General features: G+C 39.2%; 1 protein-coding gene across 1 annotated transcript in view; it reads left to right on the top strand.

Moving 5' to 3' along the window:
• The window catches only part of LOC126470675 (ATP-dependent helicase brm-like), a 202,922-nt gene extending 187,694 nt beyond the window's left edge, over positions 1-15,228 (top strand). The window contains exon 24 of the mRNA XM_050098670.1: positions 14,946-15,228. Within this exon, the coding sequence (XP_049954627.1) occupies positions 14,946-15,019 (74 nt within the window). The 3' untranslated portion in view covers positions 15,020-15,228. The remainder of the gene's footprint in view (positions 1-14,945) is intronic.
• The last annotated feature ends 5,718 nt before the right edge of the window (positions 15,229-20,946 follow it).

The following is a 20,946-nucleotide window of genomic DNA, read 5'->3' as shown; positions in this document are numbered from 1 at the left end:
ATCCGTGGTTATGTAACGACGCAAAAAATCAGCTTTGTTGCTGAGAAACTTTGCTAAACACTCAATTGAAATGTCTTCATATCACTGTTTTTGCTTGAGTGTGAGCAAACACGGCACAAACCTTGCACACAGTTTTCTCATGCCCAAATTGTCAGATACCACACTTTATGAATGGCCGGCCGGAGTGGCCGTGCGGTTCTAGGTGCTACAGTCTATAGCCGAGCGACTGCTACAGTCGCAGGTTCAAATCCTGCCTCAGGCATGGATGTGTGTGTTGTCCTTAGGTTAGTTAGGTTTAATTAGTTCTAAGTTCTAGGCGAATGACGACTTCAGAAGTTAAGTCCCATAGTGCTCAGAGCCATTTGAACCATTTGAACTTTATGAATGCATATTATGTCTATTAGCTCGTGCACTTTGTCAACGATCATCTAGTACCGCTTTGTGGATATTCTTCACCATTTCTGGAGTAGTCACCTCATTTGGTGCAACATTACGATGCTCGCCTTGGCAGCTTGTACAGCCTCATTTAAACTCAGCTACCCAATATTTTACTGTTGTCAGTGAAGGAGCAGACTATCCCGAAGTAGAATCTAGCTCAGCTTTAATATTGATAGCACTGAGGCCTTTCCAAAAAAAAAAAAAAAAATTTTATCACATAACGATGACCAATTTTCTCCATTTTCACAAGTTCACACTCAATGTTCACTATTGGTGGCTGCCAAACAAATACTAAACAATGTGGCATCTTCAGACTTGAAACATATGCTTCATAGATTGTATAATCTAGAGATATTTTTCAACAGCGACTGCTATCTCTCGGTCAGGCTGGGTACTTACAGGACTACCCTTGTATGTATATGTTGTGTGCTTGCTTCTGAACATTTTCATGAACTTAGCCAAGTACTTACCTACATATACATGTACAGCTACATGGATACTTTGAAAATTACACTTATATGCCTGGCAGAGGGCTCATTGAACTACATTCACAATAATTCTCCATTATTCCACTCTCGAATAGTGCGCAGGCAGAAAAAAATGAACACCTATATCTTCCCGTGTGAGCTCTGATTTCCCAAATTTTATTACGGTTATGGTTTCTCCCTATGTAGGTCGTCATCAGCAAAATACTTTCACATTCGGAGGAGAAATTTGGTGATTGAGATTGCAGTGCAATGTAAAACGCCTTTGTTTTAGTGGTGTCCATCCCAGCTCCTGTATCATGTCTGTGACACTCTCTCCCCCGTTTTGTGATAATACAAAATGTGCTGCTGCTCTTTGAACTTTCTTGATGTACTCTGTTAATCCTATCCAGTAAGGATCCAAGACCATGCAGCAGTACTCCAAAAGAGGACGAACAAGCATGGTGTAGGCAGTCTCTTTAATAGATCTGACATTTTCTAAGTGTTACGCCAATAAAGTGCAGTATCTGGTTTGCGTTGTCCAAACAATTTTCTGTGTGTTCTTTCCAATTTAAATTGTCCGTAATTGTAATTTTCCTAGGTACTTAGCTGAATGTATGGCCTTAAGATTCGGTTCGGAACCGCGCTGCTGCTACTGTCGCAGGTTCGAATCCTGCCTCGGGCATGGATGTGTGTGATGTCCTTATGCTAGTTAAGTTTAAGTAGTTCTATTTCTAGGGGACTAATGACCTCAGATGTTCAGTCCCATAGTGCTCAGAGCCATTTTGGCCTTAAGATTAAGACTGATTTATCATGTAACCAAAGTTTAATGCATTCCTTTTAGCACTCATGTCGATTACCTTGCACTTTTCATTATTTACGGTCAATTGCCAATTTTTCCACCATTCAGATATCTTTTCTAAATCATTTTGCAATTTATTTTGATCTTATGATGAGTTTACTAGGTAATAAATGACTACATCATCTGCAAACAACCTAAGGCGGCTGTTCAGATTGTCTCCTAAATCATTTATGTACATAAGGAACTGCAGAGGGCTTATAACAGTACCTTGGGGGATGCCACGAATCAGTTTTGTTTTACACAATGACTTTCCAATTACTATGAACTTTGACCTTTCTGACAGGAAATCACAGATCCAGTCACATAACTGAGACGATATTCCATAAGCACGCAATTTCACTAAAAGCCACTTGTGTGGTACAGTGTCAGAAGCCTTTTGGAAATCTACGGAATCAATTTTAAATCCCTTGTCAATAGCACTTAACACTTGATGTGTGTAGAGAGCAAGTTGTGTTTTACAAGAATGATGTTTTCTAAGTCTGTGTTGACTGTGTGACAATAGACCATTTTCTTCAAGGTAATGCATAATGTTCAGACAAACTATATGTTCCAAAATCCTGCTGCATATCGATGTTAATAATACAGGCCTGTAACTTAATTGATCACTCCTACTACCTTTCTTGAGTATTGGTGTGACCTGTGCAACTTTCCAGTCTTTGGGTATGGCTCTTTCATCGAGCGACCAGTTGTGTATGATTGTTAAGTATGGAGCTATTGCATCAGCATACTCTGAAAGGAATCTAATTGGTATACAGTCTGGACCAGAATACTTGCTTGTATTAAGTGATTTAAGTTGTTGCACTACTCCAAGGATATCTACTTCTAAGTTACTCATGGTGGCAGCTGTTCTTGGTTCAAATACTGGAATATTTATTTCATCTTCTTCGGTGAAGAAATTTCAGAGGGCTGTGTTTAGTAACTCTGCTTTCACAGCACTGTCGTTGATAGTATTTCCATTACTAGCATGCATAGAAGGCAGTGATTGTGTCTTTCCACTAGCGTACTTTACACATGACCAGAATCTCTTTGAATTTTCTGCCAAGTTTTGAAAAGAAGCTTCATTGTTGAAAGTATTATAAGCATCTCCCATTGATGTCAGTGCTAAATTTCGAGCTTCTGGCCAATCTTGGAGATTTTGCATTCATTGTTAAGTATGGATAGTGGGAAAAGCAGGCGCCAGGTTGAGATTCATAGGAAGAATTCTAAGAAAATGTGACTCATCGACGAAAGAAGTAGCTTACAAAACGCTTGTTCGTCCGATTCTTGAGTATTGCTCATCAGTATGGGACCCTTACCAGGTTGGATTAATAGAAGAGATAGACATGATCCAGCGAAAAGCAGCGCGATTCGTCATGGGGACATTTAGTCAGCGCGAGAGCGTTACGGAGATGCTGAACAAGCTCCAGTGGCGGACACTTCAAGAAAGGCGTTACGCAATACGGAGAGGTTTATTATCGAAATTACGAGAGAGCACATTCCGGGAAGAGATGGGCAACATATTACTACCGCCCACATATATCTCGCGTAATGATCACAACGAAAAGATCCGAGAAATTAGAGCAAATACGGAGACTTACAAGCAGTCGTTCTTTCCACGCACAATTCGTGAATGGAACAGGGAAGGGGGGATCAGATAGTGGTACAATAAGTACCCTCCGCCACACACCGTAAGGTGGCTCGCGGAGTATAGATGTAGTAGATGTAGATTTAAATTTGGCATGCTTTTTTCTTTGTTCCTGCAACAGTGTTCTGACCCATTTTGTCTACCAAGGGGATCAGCTCGGTTGTTTGTTAATTTATTTGGTGTAAATCTCTCAATTGCTGTCAATACTATTTCTCTGAATTCGAGCCCCATTTGGTCTACACTTACATTGTTAATTTGGAAGGAGTGGTGAATTTTTATCTGCTATTTGGATAGGTATATTTTTCGTTTCGTTTTGGAGGATTTGGGAGTTACAATATTCAGTCTCATGATGATAACCCTGTGTTCATTAATCTCTATATCTAATGATTATAAAGAATCCACGTCGATTGCAAATACAATATTCGCAATCAAGGCATATTCTTTATAATCATTAAATTATTTACAATTGCTGATGCGGTGCAATGTTAAAAGTTCTCAATCCCTATATCCATTTTGATGCTCGTTATTAGCTCAAGATTATATGTTGCTAAGAGGTAAAGTGTGTTTTCACAACCGTTTACTATTCATGTGGGCTCATGAACGAATTGCTCAAAATAATTTTCGGAGAATGCATTTAGTACAATTTCGGGAAATGTTTTACATGTACTGTGGATTTAAACATGTATTGTTGACAATATATCGAGGGTAAATTAAAGTCACCACAAACTATAATTGTATGAGTTGGGTATGTCTTTGAAATTAAACTGAAGTTTTCTTTGAAACTTTCAGCATTTATATCATCTGAGTTGGGAAGTCAGTAAAAGGATCCAATTATTATTTTATTCTGGTGGCCAAGAATGATCTCTGCCCATATTAAGTGCTTCAATTTTGCTACGAGGTAAACTACTTCTAACAGCAACCAATGCGCCACTGCTTAGCCTATCCTTTTGGCACACCATTAATTTCTTCACAAAAGTTTCAGCTGGATTTAACCCCAGCTTTAGCCAGCATTCAGTGCCTATAACGATTTGAGCATCAGTACTGTCTATTAGTGCACGGAGCTCTGGTACTTTCCCAACACAGCGATGACAGTTTACAACTGTTACACCGGTGGTTCCCATATATACCGTATTTACTCGAATCTAAGCCGCACTTTTTTTCTGGTTTTTGTAATCCAAAAAACCGCCTGCGGCTTAGAATCGAGTGCAAAGTCAGCGGAAGTTCTGAAAAATGTTGGTAGGTGCCGCCACAACTAACTTCTGCCATCGAATATATGTAGTGCTACAACAGGCATGTCTTGCAGGCACAAAGATAAATACTGGTGCCAAAACCTCTTCGTCAGTAAATAAATTTAAAAAAAAAGTAGAAAACGAGCTTTTTTCTCCGCCCCGAGTTTCGACCACTGCACTTTCATACATTATCCAACAAAGTAAATAGAAATTTCGTATTGTTCATCTTCTAGCAGCATTTCAATGTACTACGAAAATCCGACTGGCAAGACTGGAGTGTTTGTCAATATGGGAAACTTTACGTCCTGAATTTTTTCCTACCTGTGAGAAGAGATGGTTGCTACTAGGAACTTTTATGAATTGTGAATCACATGCAGTATTCTCTTCACCATAAGGATAATACGAATATAAACATTTTGCCATGTATTCTTTCGTGTTTGCTGCTGTCTCATTTAAATCCTGTCTGCCTAATAAACTACGAAACTAGAGCGAGAGCACAGCAAACGTGGAAGAATACACAAATCATGTCATGTTTATATTCGTATTATTCTTATGCCTAATAGTGATACAGTCAGAAATGAAGCACGGCAATTGACTAGATTTTTAAATCTAAGATGACTCTAATTTCTGTGCAGAATATAATGTACTAAAGAGGCTACATCCTTCCGACTCTGCTTAGTGTATTCATCTCTTGGTCTCCCTCTACGATTTTTACCCTCCACGCTGCCCTCCAATACTAAATTGGTGATCCCTTGATGCCTCAGAACATGTCCTACCAATTGATCGCTTCTTCTAGTCAAGTTGTGCCACAAACTTCTCTTGTCCCCAATCCTGTTCAATACCTCCTCATTAGTTATGTGATCTACCCATCTAATCTTCAGCAGTCTTCTGTAGCACCACATTTCGAAAGCTTCTATTCTCTTCTTGTCCAAACTATTTATCGTCCATGTTTCACTTCCATACATGGCTACACTCCATACAAATACTTTCAGAAACGACTTCCTGACACTTAAATGAATACTCAATGTTAACAAATTTATCTTCTTCAGAAACGCTTTTCTTGCCATTGCCATTCTACATTTTATATCCTCTCTACTTCGACCATCATCAGTTATTTTGCTCCCCAAATAGCAAAACTCCTTTACTACTTTAAGTGTCTCATTTCCTAATCTAATACCCTCGACATCACCTGACTTAATTCGACTACATTCCATTATCCTCGTTTTGCTTTTGTTGATGTTCATCTTATGTCCTCCCTTCAAGACACTGTCCATTCCGTTCAACTGCTTTTCCAAGGCCTTTGCTGTCTCTGACAGAATTACAATGTCATCGGCGTACCTCAAAGTTTTTATTTCTTCTCCATGGATTTTAACACCTACTCCGAATTTTTCTTTTGTTTCCTTTACTGCTTGATCAATACACAGATTGAATAATATCGGGGAGAGACTACAACCCTGTCCCACTCCCTTCCCAACCACTGCTTCCCTTTCATGCCCCTCGACTCTTATAACTGCCTTGTGGTTTCTGTACAAATTGTAAATAGCCTTTCACTCCCTCTATTTTACCCCTGCCACCTTTAGAATTTGAAAGAGAGTATTCCAGTCAACATTGTCATTGATGTAGGTTTGCCTTTCCTTAATCTTTCTTCTAAGATAAGTCGTAAGGTCAGTATTGTCTCACGTGTTCCAATATTTCTACAGAATCCAAACTGATCTTCCCCGAAGTTGGCTTCTACTAGTTTTTCCATTTGTCTGTAAAGAATCTGCATTAGTATTTTGCAGCTGTGACTTATTAAACTGATAGTTCGGTAATTTTCACCTCTGTCAACACATGCTTTCTTTGGGATTGGAATTATTATATTCTTCTTGAAGTCTGACAGGTATTTCACCTGTCTCAAATGTATTGCTCACCAGATGGTAGAGTTTTGTCAGGACTGGCTCTCCCAAGGCCATCAGTAGTTCTAATGGAATGTTGTCTACTCCCAGGGCCTTGTTTCGACTCAGGTCTTTCAGTGCTCTGTCAAACTCTTCACGCAGTATTGTATCTCCCATTTCATCTTCATCTACATCCTCTTCCATTTCCATAATATTGTCCTCAAGTACATTGTCCTTGTATAGACCCTCTATATACTCCTTCCCCCTTTCTGCTTTCCCTTCTTTGTTTAGAACTGGGTTTCCATCTCAGCTCTTGATATTCATACAAGTGGCTCTCTTTTCTCCAAAGGTCTCTTCAGTTTTCCTGTAGTAGGCAGTATCTATCTTACCCCTAGTGAGATAAGCGTCTGCATCCTTACATTTTTCCTCTAGCCATCCCTGCTTAGCCATTTTGCACTTCCTGTCGATATCATTTTTGAGATGTTTGTATTCCTTTTTTCCTGCTTCATTTACTGCATTTTTATATTTTCTTCTTTCATCAATTAAATTCATTATATCTTCTGTTACCCAAGGCTTTCTACTAGCCCTCATCTTTTTACTTACTTGATCCTCTGCTGCCTTCACTACTTCATCCCTCAGAGCTACCCATTCTTCTTCTACTGTGTTTCTTTCCCCCATTCCTGTCAATTGTTCCCTTATGCTCTTCCTGAAACTCTGTACAACCTCTGGTTTAGTCAGTTTATCCAGGTCCCATCTCCTTAAATTCCCACGTTTTTGCAGTTTCTTTAGTTTCAATCTACAGTTCATAACCAATAGATTGTGGTCAGAGTCCACAGCTGCCCCTGGAAATGACTTACATTTTAAAACCTGGTTCCTGAATCTCTGTCTTACCATTATATAATCTATCTGATACCTTCTAGTATCCCCAGGATTCTTCCATGCATACAACCTTCTTTTATGATATAACTTGTAATACTGTAGTAGGTGTGGGCTTCGTGTCTATCTTGGACACAGTAATGCATTCACTGTGCTGTTTGTAGTAGCTTATCCGCACTCCTATTTTTTTATTCATTATTAAACCAACTCCTGCATTACCCCTATTTGATTTTGTATTTATAACCCTGTATTCACCTGACCAAAAGTCTTGTACCGCCTGCCACCGAACTTCACTAATTCCCACTGTATCTAACTTTAACCCATCCATTTCCCTTTTTAAATTTTATAACCTGCCTGCCCGATTAAGGGATCTGACATTCCATGCTCGATCTGTAGAACGTCAGTTTTCTTTCTCCTGATAACGACGTTCTCTTGAGTAGCCCCTGCCCGAAGATCCGAATGGGGGACTATTTTACCTCCGGAATATTTTACCCAAGAAGATGCCATCATCATTTAACCATACAGTAAAGCTGCATGCCCTCAGGAAAAATTACGGCTGTAGTTTCCCCTTGCTTTCAGCCGTTCGCAGTACCAGCACAGCAAGGCCCGTTGAGGTTAGTGTTACAAGGTCAGATCAGTCAATCATCCAGACTGTTGCCCCTGCAACTACTGAAAAGGCTGCTGCCCTTCTTCAGGAAACAGGAAGGTATGTTCTCGAAACTTCAACAAAAGCCCGTACCGAGCTACTGTGCGTCTCTCTTGCAGAGTCTTCCACAGGAGTTTATCTGTCATCTCCGTAACGCTTTCGCGATTACTGAATGGTCCTGTAACAAAGTGCGCTGCTCTCCGTTGGTATGGATCCCACACCGGTGAGCAGTATTCAAGCAGTGGGCAAACAAGTGTACTGTAACCTACTTCTTTTGTTTTCGCACTGCATTTCCTTAGGATTCTTCCAATGAATCTGTCTGGCACGTGCTTTACCAATGATTAATTTTATGTGGTCATTCCATTTTAAATCACTCCTAATGCCTACTCCCAGATAATTTATGGAATTAACTGCTTCCAGTTGCTGACCTGCTAAATTGTAGCTAAATGATAAAGGATCTTTCGTTCTATGTATTCACAGCACATTACACTTGTCTACATTGAGATTCAATTGCCATTCCCTGCACCATGCATCAATTCGTTGCAGATCCTCCTGCTTTTCAGTACAATTTTCCATTGTTACAACCTCTCAATATACTACAGCATCATCCGCAAAAAGCCTCGGTGAACTTCTGATGTTATCCACAAGGTCATTTATATATATTGTGAATAGCAACGGTCCTACGACACTCCCCTGCGGCACACCTGAAATCACTCATATCTCGGGAGACTTATCTCCATTGAGAATGACATGCACCTGTAGAGATCAGTTCAGAAATCTGTGTTGTGATATATTTTATGAATTACTGGTGTAATTGATCATCTTTTCCTTCCCAAACTGCTCCTTCAAGAGCATGAGCTGGTGGCAATGGCTCAAACACATCTATTTAGCACCAAGGAGGATTACTTCATTATCGTCGCAGAAGTAATTGTGGATCCATCATGTTTGAGTCATCATCAGATGACAAAACTACAGATTCTGTGTCAGCAGGTGGGACAAACGTCTCATCACCCTCATCGCCGCTTGACATTTCATCAAATTTTGATAGATTTCCATCAGTCGAATGGCTTCTCCAGCTCATGAAGTATCCCATCTTCCGACACTAAGGAAAAATGTTACCTTATTTTTCCCCTCAATAGAGCCATTGTTATGTTACTGTTAATGTTATTATTATTTATTCTTATCACTCAACAATAGTGCAATGAGCCAAAACTGATAGGAATTGCTGCTGAATATTTGTAAATGAACAAACGTTTTTACAAGGTACAAATCAACTGTCATATGACACACACGTAAGAATTGTGCAAAAGAAAGATTGGGAAGTGCTAGCTTAATGCTACAAAGAACTAATATACCATTAACAGTCTGTTGACTATAAAATAACATCAGTTCAAAGTAGTTACGATGTGAGGAAATGAACAAAAGTACACACTTACAGAACCTCGACAAAGTGCAGTTTATCCACTGGGGATGTTATATAATCAGTAGCTGGCTTCACTATTTGACCACACAGAGAACTGAAACTTGCTGTTGCAGATCGTTAGCAGTATATTGGCACGAGTATCTTTGGAATTATGTTGGCTCTGTACACAGACAAAAGTACCAGTTCCATGTGTTGTAAACAATACATGGGATGTGAAGAGGTTACGTTGTTCATAATTGTAAATCCTAGGCATTTAGTTGAATTAACGGCCTGTACATTTATGTGATTTATTGTGTCACTGAACTATAATAACAGATTTATTTTAGTACTAGTGTGGATGACCTCGCACTGCTCATTATTTAGGGTCAATTGCCACTTTTTGCACCCTACAGGTATCGTGACTAAATAATTTTGAAATTGGTTTTTTTCATCTGATGACTTTACAAGACAGTAAATGACAATCATCATCTGCAGACAATCTAAGGTAGTTGCTCAGATTGTCTCCTAAATATTACTATAGGTTAGAAACAGCAGATGGCCTGTAACACTTCTGTTTTACTTGATAACTTTCTCCATCAAGTACTACAAACTGTGACAGTTTTGACAGGAAATCATGAATCCAGTCTGCATAGACACCCAATTTGATTAGAAGCTGCTTGTGAGAAACAGTATCAATAGCCTTCTGGAAAGGTAGAAATACGGGATCAGTTTGAGATCCCATGTCAATACCACTCATTACTTAATGAGAATAAAGATGTAGTTGTGTTTCATAAGAAGGCTATTTTCTGAATCCATGCTAACTTTGTGTTAACCAATCATTTTCCTCGCGGTAATTCATAATGTTCAGATACAGTATATGTTCCAAACTCCTACTGTAAATTAATGTCAGTGATAAGAGTGTGTAATTCAGTGGATTACTTCTCCTTCCTGTCTTGAGTATTGGTGTGTCCCGTGAAGCTATTATATTAGTGTACTCTGAAGGGAATCTAATTGGTATACAGTCAGGACTGGAGGTTTTGGCTTTATTAACTGATTTAAGCTCATTTGCTACATTGAGAATACCTACTTCGAAGTTACTCATGTTGGCAGCAAGTGTTCTTGATTTGAGGTCTGGAATGTTTACTTAATCTTCTTTATTGAATGAGTTTCACAAAGCCATATTTAGTAACTCTGTTTTAAGGCCACTGTCATAGGTAACATTATCAGCACTATCGTACAGTGAAGTTACTGATCGTTTCTTGCTGCTGGTGTACTTCACGTACAACAAGACTCTCTCTGGATTTTCTGCCAGATTATGAGGCAGTTTTGTTGTGGAAATTAAACTGAAGTGCCAAAGAAACTGGTATAGGTATGCGTACTTAAATACATAGATACATAAACGAGCATAATATGGCACTGCTGTTGGCAACGCCTATGTAAGACAGCAAGTGTCTGGCGCAGTTGTTAGATCAGTTACTGCTGCTTCAATGGTAGGTTATCAAGATTTAAGTGAGTTTGGGTGTGGTGTTGTAGTTGGCCCACAAGCGATGGGACACAGCATCTCTGAGGTAGCGATGACATGGGATTTTCCCATACAACCATTTCACGAGTGAACTATGAATATCAGGAATCAGGTAAAACATCAATTCTCTGACATCCCTGTGGCTGGAAAAAGATCCTTCAAGAACAGGACCAACAACAACTGAAGAGAATTGTTCAACGTGACAGAAGTACATCCCTGCCACAAACTGCTACATATTTCAATGCTGGGCCATCAATGAGTGTCAGCATGCAAACCACTCAACAAAACATTGTCGATATGGGCTTTTGGAGCTGAAGGCCCATTCGTGTAACCTTCATGACTGCATGACACAAACCTTTACACCTCGCCTGGGCACATCAATGTCGACACTGGACTGTTGATGACTGGAAACAGGTTGCCCGGACAGACGAGTCTTGTTTCAAGTTGTATCAAGCGGATAGACGTGTACAGGTATGGAGACACCCTTGCGAATCCATGGACACTTCATGTCAGCAGGGGGCTGTTCAAGCTGGTGGATGCTCTGTAATGGTGTGGGGTGTCTGCAGCTGGAGTGATATGGGACCCCTAATACATCTAGATAAGACTCCAACAGCTGACATGTATGTAAGCATCTTGTCTTAGCACCTGCATTCATTCATGGCCATTGTGCAGTGCCACAGGCTTGGGCAATTCCAGCAGGACAATGCAACTCCCCACACGTCCAGAATTGCTACAGATTGGCTCCAGGAACACACTTCTGGATTTAAACACTTCCGATGGCCACCATACTCCCCAGCCATGAACATTATTGCACATATCTAGGATGCATTGCAACATGCTGTTCAGAAGACGTCTCCACCGCCTCGTACTCTTACGGATTTATGGACTTCCCTGCAGGATTCATGGTGTCAATTCCCTCCAGCACTACTTCACACATTAGTGGAGTCCATGTCATGTCATGTTGTGTTACGGCACTTCTGTGTGCTCGCAGGGTCCTACACGATATTAGAGAGGTTCTATTAATTTGGGAATGCTTTTTCCGTTGCTTCTGCAACAGTGTTCTGACCTATTTTGTGTGTACCATTGTAGGATCAGTTCCATATCTTATTAATTTATTGGGTATAAATCTTTCCATTCCAGTCAATACTATTTCTTTGAATTTAAGCCACATCTGGTCTACACTTAGACAGTTAGGAGTGGAGGCTCTCTTTTAGGAAGGCATCAAGTGAATTTTTATCTGCTTCTTGAAATAGATATATTTTGTTTGTTTTTGATGGTTTGTGTTTTATACTATTCAGTCTCCTAACAACGACCTTGTGGTCACTAATCTCTGGATATCCATTGTAATGCTCCCTATTTGCTTGGAATTATTTGTGGCTAAGAGGTAAAGTATGTTTATGCAATCATTTACAATTCGAGTGGGCTCCTGAACTAATTGTTCAAAATAATTCGGAGAAAAAGCATTTAGTATGATTTTGGGCAGTGTTTTATGTCTACCACTGACTTTAAACATTCAGTTTCACTGACTTATTGAGAGTTGATTGAAGTTATCACCAAGTATAATTGTGTGAGTGGAGTACTTACTCAAATGGCAGTCAAGTCTTGTGTGAACTGTTCAGCAACTGTATTATCTGAGTCTTGGAGGTCAGTATAAGGAACCACTCATTATTTTATTTTGGTTATCAAGTATAATATCTATCCATACTGACCCACAGTTACCTATTTCAGTCTTAATGCAAGGTAAACTACCTTTAACAGCAACAAACATGCTGCCACCCACTGTAATCTATCCTTTCTAAACACTGTTAGGTCCTTTGCATAAAAATTTTCTGAACTTATCTCCAGTTTTTATCCAGCTTTCAGCACCTATAATGATTTGAGTTTCAGTGCTTTCTATTAGCAGTGGGAACTCTGGTTCATTCCCAACACAGCTGCAATATGTTACTGGCATAATGCATATGGTTCCTGGGTCAACCATTGTCTTATGTTTGCCCTGCACCCTTGGAGACTGAAACCCTTGTTCTTTCCCCAAGACCTTCTAACCTAGAAAACAGCACAGTCCATTCCACACAGCCCCTGCTACCCATTCAGCTGTCTCCTGTGTGTAGTGAACCCCTGACGTATTAAGCAAGACCTCTACTCTATTGCGCAAGTCAACGAATCTGCAGCCTACATGGTCAAAGAACTGTCTAGGCCTCTGATTCAAACCCTCCTCTCGACTCTTTACCAAAGGTATGCAATAGGTCCTGTTGACAGTGTTTCAGGTGCTGAGCCCTGCCTTCATTTTGCAAGCAAGACTCTCAGTCTTTACCAATTCAGCTAGCCGCGCACAAAACCAGAGAGAATCTCTTTCGATCAAAAGTGGCGCATGTCATTAGTTCCAACATGAGCCATCACCTGCAGTTGTCTCCACCCTGTGCTCTTCATGGCGTCTGAAAGGACTGGTTCCGCATCTGGGGTGACCGCCCCTGGTATGCTCGCAGAGTACACACTAGATGTCTTCCCCTTCTTGGCAGCTGTGAGCCCAGGGGCCCCCATTATGCACCTAACATTGGAGCTCCCAACTACCAATAATCTCACCCTCTGTGACTGCTTGGATCTTGCAGGCAGATAGGGTTCCACTAAAATGGGATAAGTGACTGCATCTGGCTCAGGATCATTATCAGCCACAGATAGCACCTTAAACGTGTTAGTCAGACGAACTGGGGAAGCCTTCCGATTGGCCTCCCAGAAAGTCTTTCACTGTCTGCTAAGCCTTGAGATGACCTCCCACTCAACTACTGGTGAGGGGTCAACCTCTGCCTAGGCAGTAGCTGTGAAAACAATAGTAGTGGACTGAACACAGAGGATGTGCTGGATGTCCCTCAGATGCCCAGTGTCCAGTCCTCCATGATGGTGCCCATTGGCAACAACCCCATGCTGTGTGACCAAAGCCTGTACCTTTTGGAGATGTGAGTGAAGGGTCACCAATTCAGCCTGCATCTGAAAACAGCACAGTTCCTATCCTTTCTAATGACTGGGGAACGCTCCACTACAGAGTTATTAAAATGCTTGACTATGCTCACTAAAGCACACAAACATGCAAGAAAATAAAAAATTAACCTACTGAGCACACAGGTAACCTGAAAATAAGTCAGTCTTGTTTGAAGCTTATAAAAGAAATAATAAAAATCCTTGTGTATGGTTCGCATGTAGAGAACAGTGAATAATATGTATGTTGAATTTGTGAAGGGAATGAAAGCTCAACATTTACTGAGTGGTTAGTTATTTCAGAGTCAATTTTCTACGCTTAATTTAAGAAATGTTTTTAGTGATTGTAGAAGCATGTTGCGATATGCAAATAGTCTAAATCATACGTGGTTTTAGTATGAGGGCTGCAGAGGGAATTACTTTTTATTAATGGAATATTGTTCAAGTAGCATATGCAGAAAAGAAGAAAGGAATAAATTATATGGTATATGAAAAATTTGGAACCCATTTAACAAAGATGAATCTGCACCTTGTGTGTCCATTGTTGGCACTCCAGAGCAGCTGTCTTCCGTGGTTTCAACATTTCTCTTTTGATTGTGTAACCATACTATTTTTATGCCAGTTATGCTACCCGTCCTTGTAGAAATACAGAAATTAATGTGTAGCAAAACAGAACTGTGTCTGCAGAGTAGAATAGATCTGCCTGGGTAGTAGCTAGAGTTTGTTTAAAGCATTTTACTAACATTAGTACCTGAATCCTAGTGCTTAAATCTTTCAGTACTCAGTCTTATAGTCTCCCTAGAACTTTCACGCATCGTAATAAGCACATAATACATTGACAGTTATCACTTACAAAATTTATTTACCTGAACATTGAATTTCTTGTTTATACTGAATACTTTGGTTTATAGTCAGTGAGAAATGTAGTTCTTTAGAGTTACCAACCATATTGGAAAGATTTTGCTCTTCTAATGCACATAAATATTCAGATACTTTGCAGTACTCTATAATAATTTTGGTGTATCTGTTTATTTGCAGTTGTTGTCCAGCCTGAGGAAGAAACCGTGAAACTCCGTATAAAGTTGAAAGGGCTTGGAAACAGCATAAATTAAGCCACTGAAATTGTGATTTCAAGACATCCATGAAAAAACTTATTGACGCTAAACAGGAAGGAGCTTTTGAAATAAGGAAGAAGATACAAAGGAAAAATGAGCAAATAAAGACTTACAGCACTTTTTTATTTTATGTTTATCAGTTAGAAAAATGCTGAATAGGTGAAACAGTTTAAATAATTGAGCACAGGCATGTTCATTTTCATATTATGAGCAAAATGTGAATTTCAAACAGGTATTTTGTCTGATCTCAACAAATTTTTTCTGCTATTGCCCAGGCAGAGTGAAAGTATTGTGAAAATTGAGAAAAGATCAGATTCGTACAGTTCCCCTTATAGCTTTAGTTTTCTGTTCTGGCATGAGAGCATAATGCTAGTTGATCCTTGCTTTATTTTTTGTTTTTTGTCTGTTAATTAGATGATACTAATAAGTCTCTTCCAGTATTATTTTCTATGTGCGATATATCTATCAGCATGAAATTACTTCATTTATATCTCACTTTATAATATAGTTATCATTGTTTTCATCTTGAACAATATGTCATCAGGTTTTCATTTAGTTAAGAGAGTCCTTGAACATCATACTGTGAGTGACAATGAAGAGGATGACATAAGCACTGTGAGCATTCAAAAACAGAACAACATACATTTTGCTTTACTGCTCTGTTGTTATTACAAAGAGTATTTTGTATTTACTTAATTAATTTTCATTAACTACTGTGGAAAAACTGTGAAAATATATTTTGATAGGAATTAGTATTTTTATACTTGCTGACTATTTCAATATCTTTTTTCAGTACAAAGGAAGAAGACTGCTTCTCTATGATATGTACATGAGCCATAAAAAGATTCTTCTCTTCGTGTTATTAATGACAAGCTGTGCAATAGCCTTTACGTAGAGAAATTGTATTACACATACTAGAAATGGCTCTTACTTGAATTGATTATTGTATACATGGACATTGACTTAAGATATTTAACAAAATCTGAAGCTTCGTACCTTACATGACATTTTGATATTGTATATTAATTGTTAATTAACTCTTTGTGATGTCTTAGTGATAACAAAAAATTATTACTACTGCTTGTTGAATTGGTGTGAATGGCATGGACAGGTGTATGGGCTACATAAATATGGTTTTGTGTGTGTGTGTATGTGTGGCAGAGATATGCTAAATGCTAACTATGCATTTACTTTTCAGTATTACATACTAGGTTTTTCTTTGACTGACACTCTTCTATATCTGTCATTATTTTATCTGTTAATTGATGTTTGATGTTTCTCCTGTCATCATGTTTCATTAATGGAATTTCATTTGATGAGTTTCCAGAAGAGACTTGAGCACTCATTCAATTGAAACTTGCTGACAGGTTAAAGCTGTGTCAGACAAAGACTTGAACCTGGGACCGTTGCTTTATGTGGACAGTGCTCTACTGACTGAAGCATCAAAGCACAACTCACGACATGGTCTCATAGCTGTCTCCCACCAGTACCTGGCTCCAACCTGCCAAATTTGACAGAAATTCTGTTGCATACCTGGAAGATAGAACACTGTGGATAAATAACTTAGCTGCACGTATGAAATTGTTTCCTGAATGAATTTTCACTCTGCAGTGGAATGTGAAACTTTCTGTGCAAATTAAAACTGCATGCTGGACACACAATTTTATGCCTTCATTCTGGACTTTCATTTGACAGGTGAAGTGAGGAAAAGGATATTGATGTGTCAACCATATTGGAAATCAGTAAGGTTAAGTTCAGGTTTTTTTAAACCAGAGATGTGTTTTGAGCAGGTTATGGAGGTTAGTAGGAGATTAAGGTAACTGATAGAATTAATACTGTATATAGATAGATAAATAATTATTTAGAATTTATACGAAAATTATTTCATGTATTATATTAAGGCCTGAATGTAGAAAACTTTTTTGTGGTGTACTGATTTGCGGCCAGCAAAATTTTCAGATATGACAGAACGTATAAAAAAAAAGTAAAGCACCTGTAACAGGCTTCCAGAATAACATGTCCACTTTTAGGGAAAGACAAAAAAATCTCTGTAATCTGCCCATCTACATTCATGATGTCATTCACCACCAGTCACATTTGTCTAGAGGGTTTTTATTGTTGCTAAACATGGCGTCATTAATTTGGAGACCTATTTTATGTGCTCCCCTATGAAACTGTACTATGTTCATATCGCAAGCATATTAGTTCCTTCCCATATAAAATGAGCACAGATAAAAAAAGACAGCATATTTTATGGTGAGCTTATGTATTGCACCTAAAAAACAAAAGCATCCAGTGGTGTAGACTCACAGAGTTACTTCACTGGAAAAGTGCTGGGAATTTCTCCTTGGTAGTGTTTTGGAGGTGAAAGAGGAGGGAGAATGTATGGAATTACATACACAATTCACCCTGTTTGTAGACTTCATAAGGATCTGTTTGCAGATAGATTACTAATCACTGAGTAGGGGAGGTATTGAGGCAGTTGACAGACTTGTAGAAAAGGTTGATAATGAGCTGAGATTCCTGAGATCTGACACACTATGTATTTATCTCCCTATCATTGTTCTTTACCCCCCCCCCCCCCCTCTCCCCCCCACCTTCCTCCTCCCCCCTTATTGTTACAGTTGCTAGCTTTCCTTCTGCCTCTATGTGTAGCAACAATCTCATTTACATGTTTATACTTTTACCTCTCCTCTGCAAGATTTCGAACTACTCTTGTTCTTTGGGGCCCGAAGTGCAAAATATGTCTTCTAATGACAAAATTGTTATGAATACAGCCAGCTATACTACTCTTTCAATTATTTTTATTTATAACTCACTCATGATGAACCAATTTTGGCATATTGCCATCATCAGAAGCTCGGTAAATACATAAGTAAATAATGGGTTTAATGTAATGGTCTGTAACTGTGACCAGAAAAGTTATAGTACTTCCATTAGGTGCTTTTACCTTCCATGTAATGTCGTTGCTGCGATCTCTTGTCTTTCTCCTGAGATGGAAACAGCAACCTCACAAATTTACTGAATGAAAAAACTGACCTGAAGCACGAAAAGTACATACAAAAGTTTATTCACATTGTAAAGCAAGAATAAGGGTAAAGTAATAAATCAGAGACACTAAATGACACGTATCCATAGTAACAGCGATAACTACATGAAGAGTATAGAACAAAGACATAAAACCAAGAAAACATGACAAAACAGATAGTAAGAAATTATTACAAAAAAATACATACACGTGTGTAGGCTCACCGGCCACTTGACCTTCTTCTTCTGTGCGAATGCACAAACAGTGCCCGAACTCTTACGGGAATCGGCAATGCGCCGCGAGTAATGAGTATAATGGGCAGGGGCACTATGAATGTAGTGTGGGACAATATGTTGAGAATGTGGGTTTCGCGGGGGCGTGCCAGAGATAAATCCCTGCAGTCGCGCTATCCTCTGTGCCCTCGGTGGCTCAGATGGATAGAGTGTCTGCCATGTACGCAGGAGATCCCGGATTCGAGTCCCGGTCGGGGCACATATTTTCATCTATCCCCGTTGACGTATGTCAACGCCTGTAAGCAGCTAAGTGTGTTCATTTCATTGTAAATAAATACACGTATCCATAGTAACAGCGATAACTACATGAAGAGTATAGAACAAAGACATAAAACCAAGAAAACATGACAAAACAGATAGTAAGAAATTATTACAAAAAAATACATACACGTGTGTAGGCTCACCATCTTCTTCTTCTGTGCGAATGCACAAACACTGCCCGAACTCTTACGGGAATCGGCAACGCGCCGCGAGTAATGAGTATAATGGGCAGGGGCACTATGAATGTAGTGTGGGACAATATGTTGAGGATGTGGGTTCGCGGGGGCGTGCCAGAGATAAATCCCTGCAGTCGCGCTATCCTCTGTGCCCTCGGTGGCTCAGATGGATAGAGTGTCTGCCATGTAAGCAGGAGATCCCGGATTCGAGTCCCGGTCGGGGCACATATTTTCATCTATCCCCGTTGACGTATGTCAACGCCTGTAAGCAGCTAAGTGTGTTCATTTCATTGTAAATAAATACACGTATCCATAGTAACAGCGATAACTACATGAAGAGTATAGAACAAAGACATAAAACCAAGAAAACATGACAAAACAGATAGTAAGAAATTATTACAAAAAAATACATACACGTGTGTAGGCTCACCGGCCACTTGACCATCTTCTTCTTCTGTGCGAATGCACAAACAGTGCCCGAACTCTTACGGGAATCGGCAACGCGCCGCGAGTAATGAGTACAATGGGTAGGGGCACTATGAATGTAGTGTGGGACAATATGTTGAGAATGTGGGTTTCGCGGGGGCGTGCCAGAGATAAATCCCTGCAGTCGCGCTATCCTCTGTGCCCTTGGTGGCTCAGATGGATAGAGTGTCTGCCATGTAAGCAGGAAATCCCGGATTCGAGTCCCGGTCGGGGCACATATTTTCATCTATCCCCGTTGACGTATGTCAACGCCTGTAAGCAGCTAAGTGTGTTCATTTCATTGTAAATAAATACACGTATCCATAGTAACAGCGATAACTACATGAAGAGTATAGAACAAAGACATAAAACCAAGAAAACATGACAAAACAGATAGTAAGAAATTATTATAAAAAAAATATATACACGTGTGTAGGCTCACCGGCCACTTGACCATCTTCTTCTTCTGTGCGAATGCACAAACAGTGCCCGAACTCTTACGGGAATCGGCAACGCGCCGCGAGTAATGAGTATAATGGGCAGGGGCACTATGAATGTAGTGTGGGACTATATGTTGAGAATGTGGGTTTCGCGGGGGCGTGCCAGAGATAAATCCCTGCAGTCGCGCTATCCTCTGTGCCCTCGGTGGCTCAGATGGATAGAGTGTCTGCCATGTAAGCAGGAAATCCCGGATTCGAGTCCCGGTCGGGGCACATATTTTCATCTGTCCCCGTTGACGTATGTCAACGCCTGTAAGCAGCTAAGTGTGTTCATTTCATTGTAAATAAATACACGTATCCATAGTAACAGTGATAACTACATGAAGAGTATAGAACAAAGACATAAAACCAAGATAACATAAAAATCTCAAATAAAACTAAAATTAATTCCAGGCAAAAACATTATTAGAACCAAACCTATAAAAATAACAAAACAGTTGAATTTCCACACATCACTGATTTATAATGGTAACTATGTAAACATGTAATATTGCTGATCCACTGTCATCCAATCTGTCAAAAGAAAAACAGCGAACACAAAAACTGACTAAAGTGGGATATCCATCTTCAGTGTACATCTAAGGAGAAAATAATAATACTACAAAAAGACAAGACATGGCAGTAACGGTATTGCATGGAAGGTAAAAGCACCAAACAAATGTATTATAACTTTTCTGGCTATAGTTACAGACCATTATATTAAGACCATCACTTACTTATGTATTTACAGAGCACCTGATGATGGCAATATACCAAAATGGGATCATCGTGAGTGACTTATAAAATAAAAACCATTTAAAGATCAATGTATCTGGCTGACATTCATAATAATTTCTAACTTCACTTGTCAAGTGGGTGAGAGTCTATTTCTCTCTATTAGGTCTTTTAATCAATTTCATACTGACTAAATGCTGTTCTCAGCTTTCAAATCTGTACGTAAATTTTGTAATCCACTTCCCTGTCTTTACCGGATTATTATTATTGGTATTATTATTATTATTATTATTATTATTATTATTATTATTATTATTATTATTTTATTACTTTTTTTACAAAAATATTGCAGTCATCTTCCCTGTATTTATTGATTTTTTTAAAATTGATTTTATAAAAATATTTTACTCATCTTTCCTGTATTTACTGAATTTAAGTACATTTCTTGATATGTCACATAATGGCATTAAAACTAAAGATAAGTTGA

The sequence above is a fragment of the Schistocerca serialis genome, chromosome 3 (genome assembly GCF_023864345.2).
Source record: "Schistocerca serialis cubense isolate TAMUIC-IGC-003099 chromosome 3, iqSchSeri2.2, whole genome shotgun sequence".
In the NCBI taxonomy this organism is placed as follows: Eukaryota; Metazoa; Arthropoda; class Insecta; order Orthoptera; family Acrididae; genus Schistocerca; species Schistocerca serialis.
The sequence above is the reverse complement of the archived record's forward strand: the minus strand, read 5'-3'. Positions and strand labels throughout refer to the sequence as shown.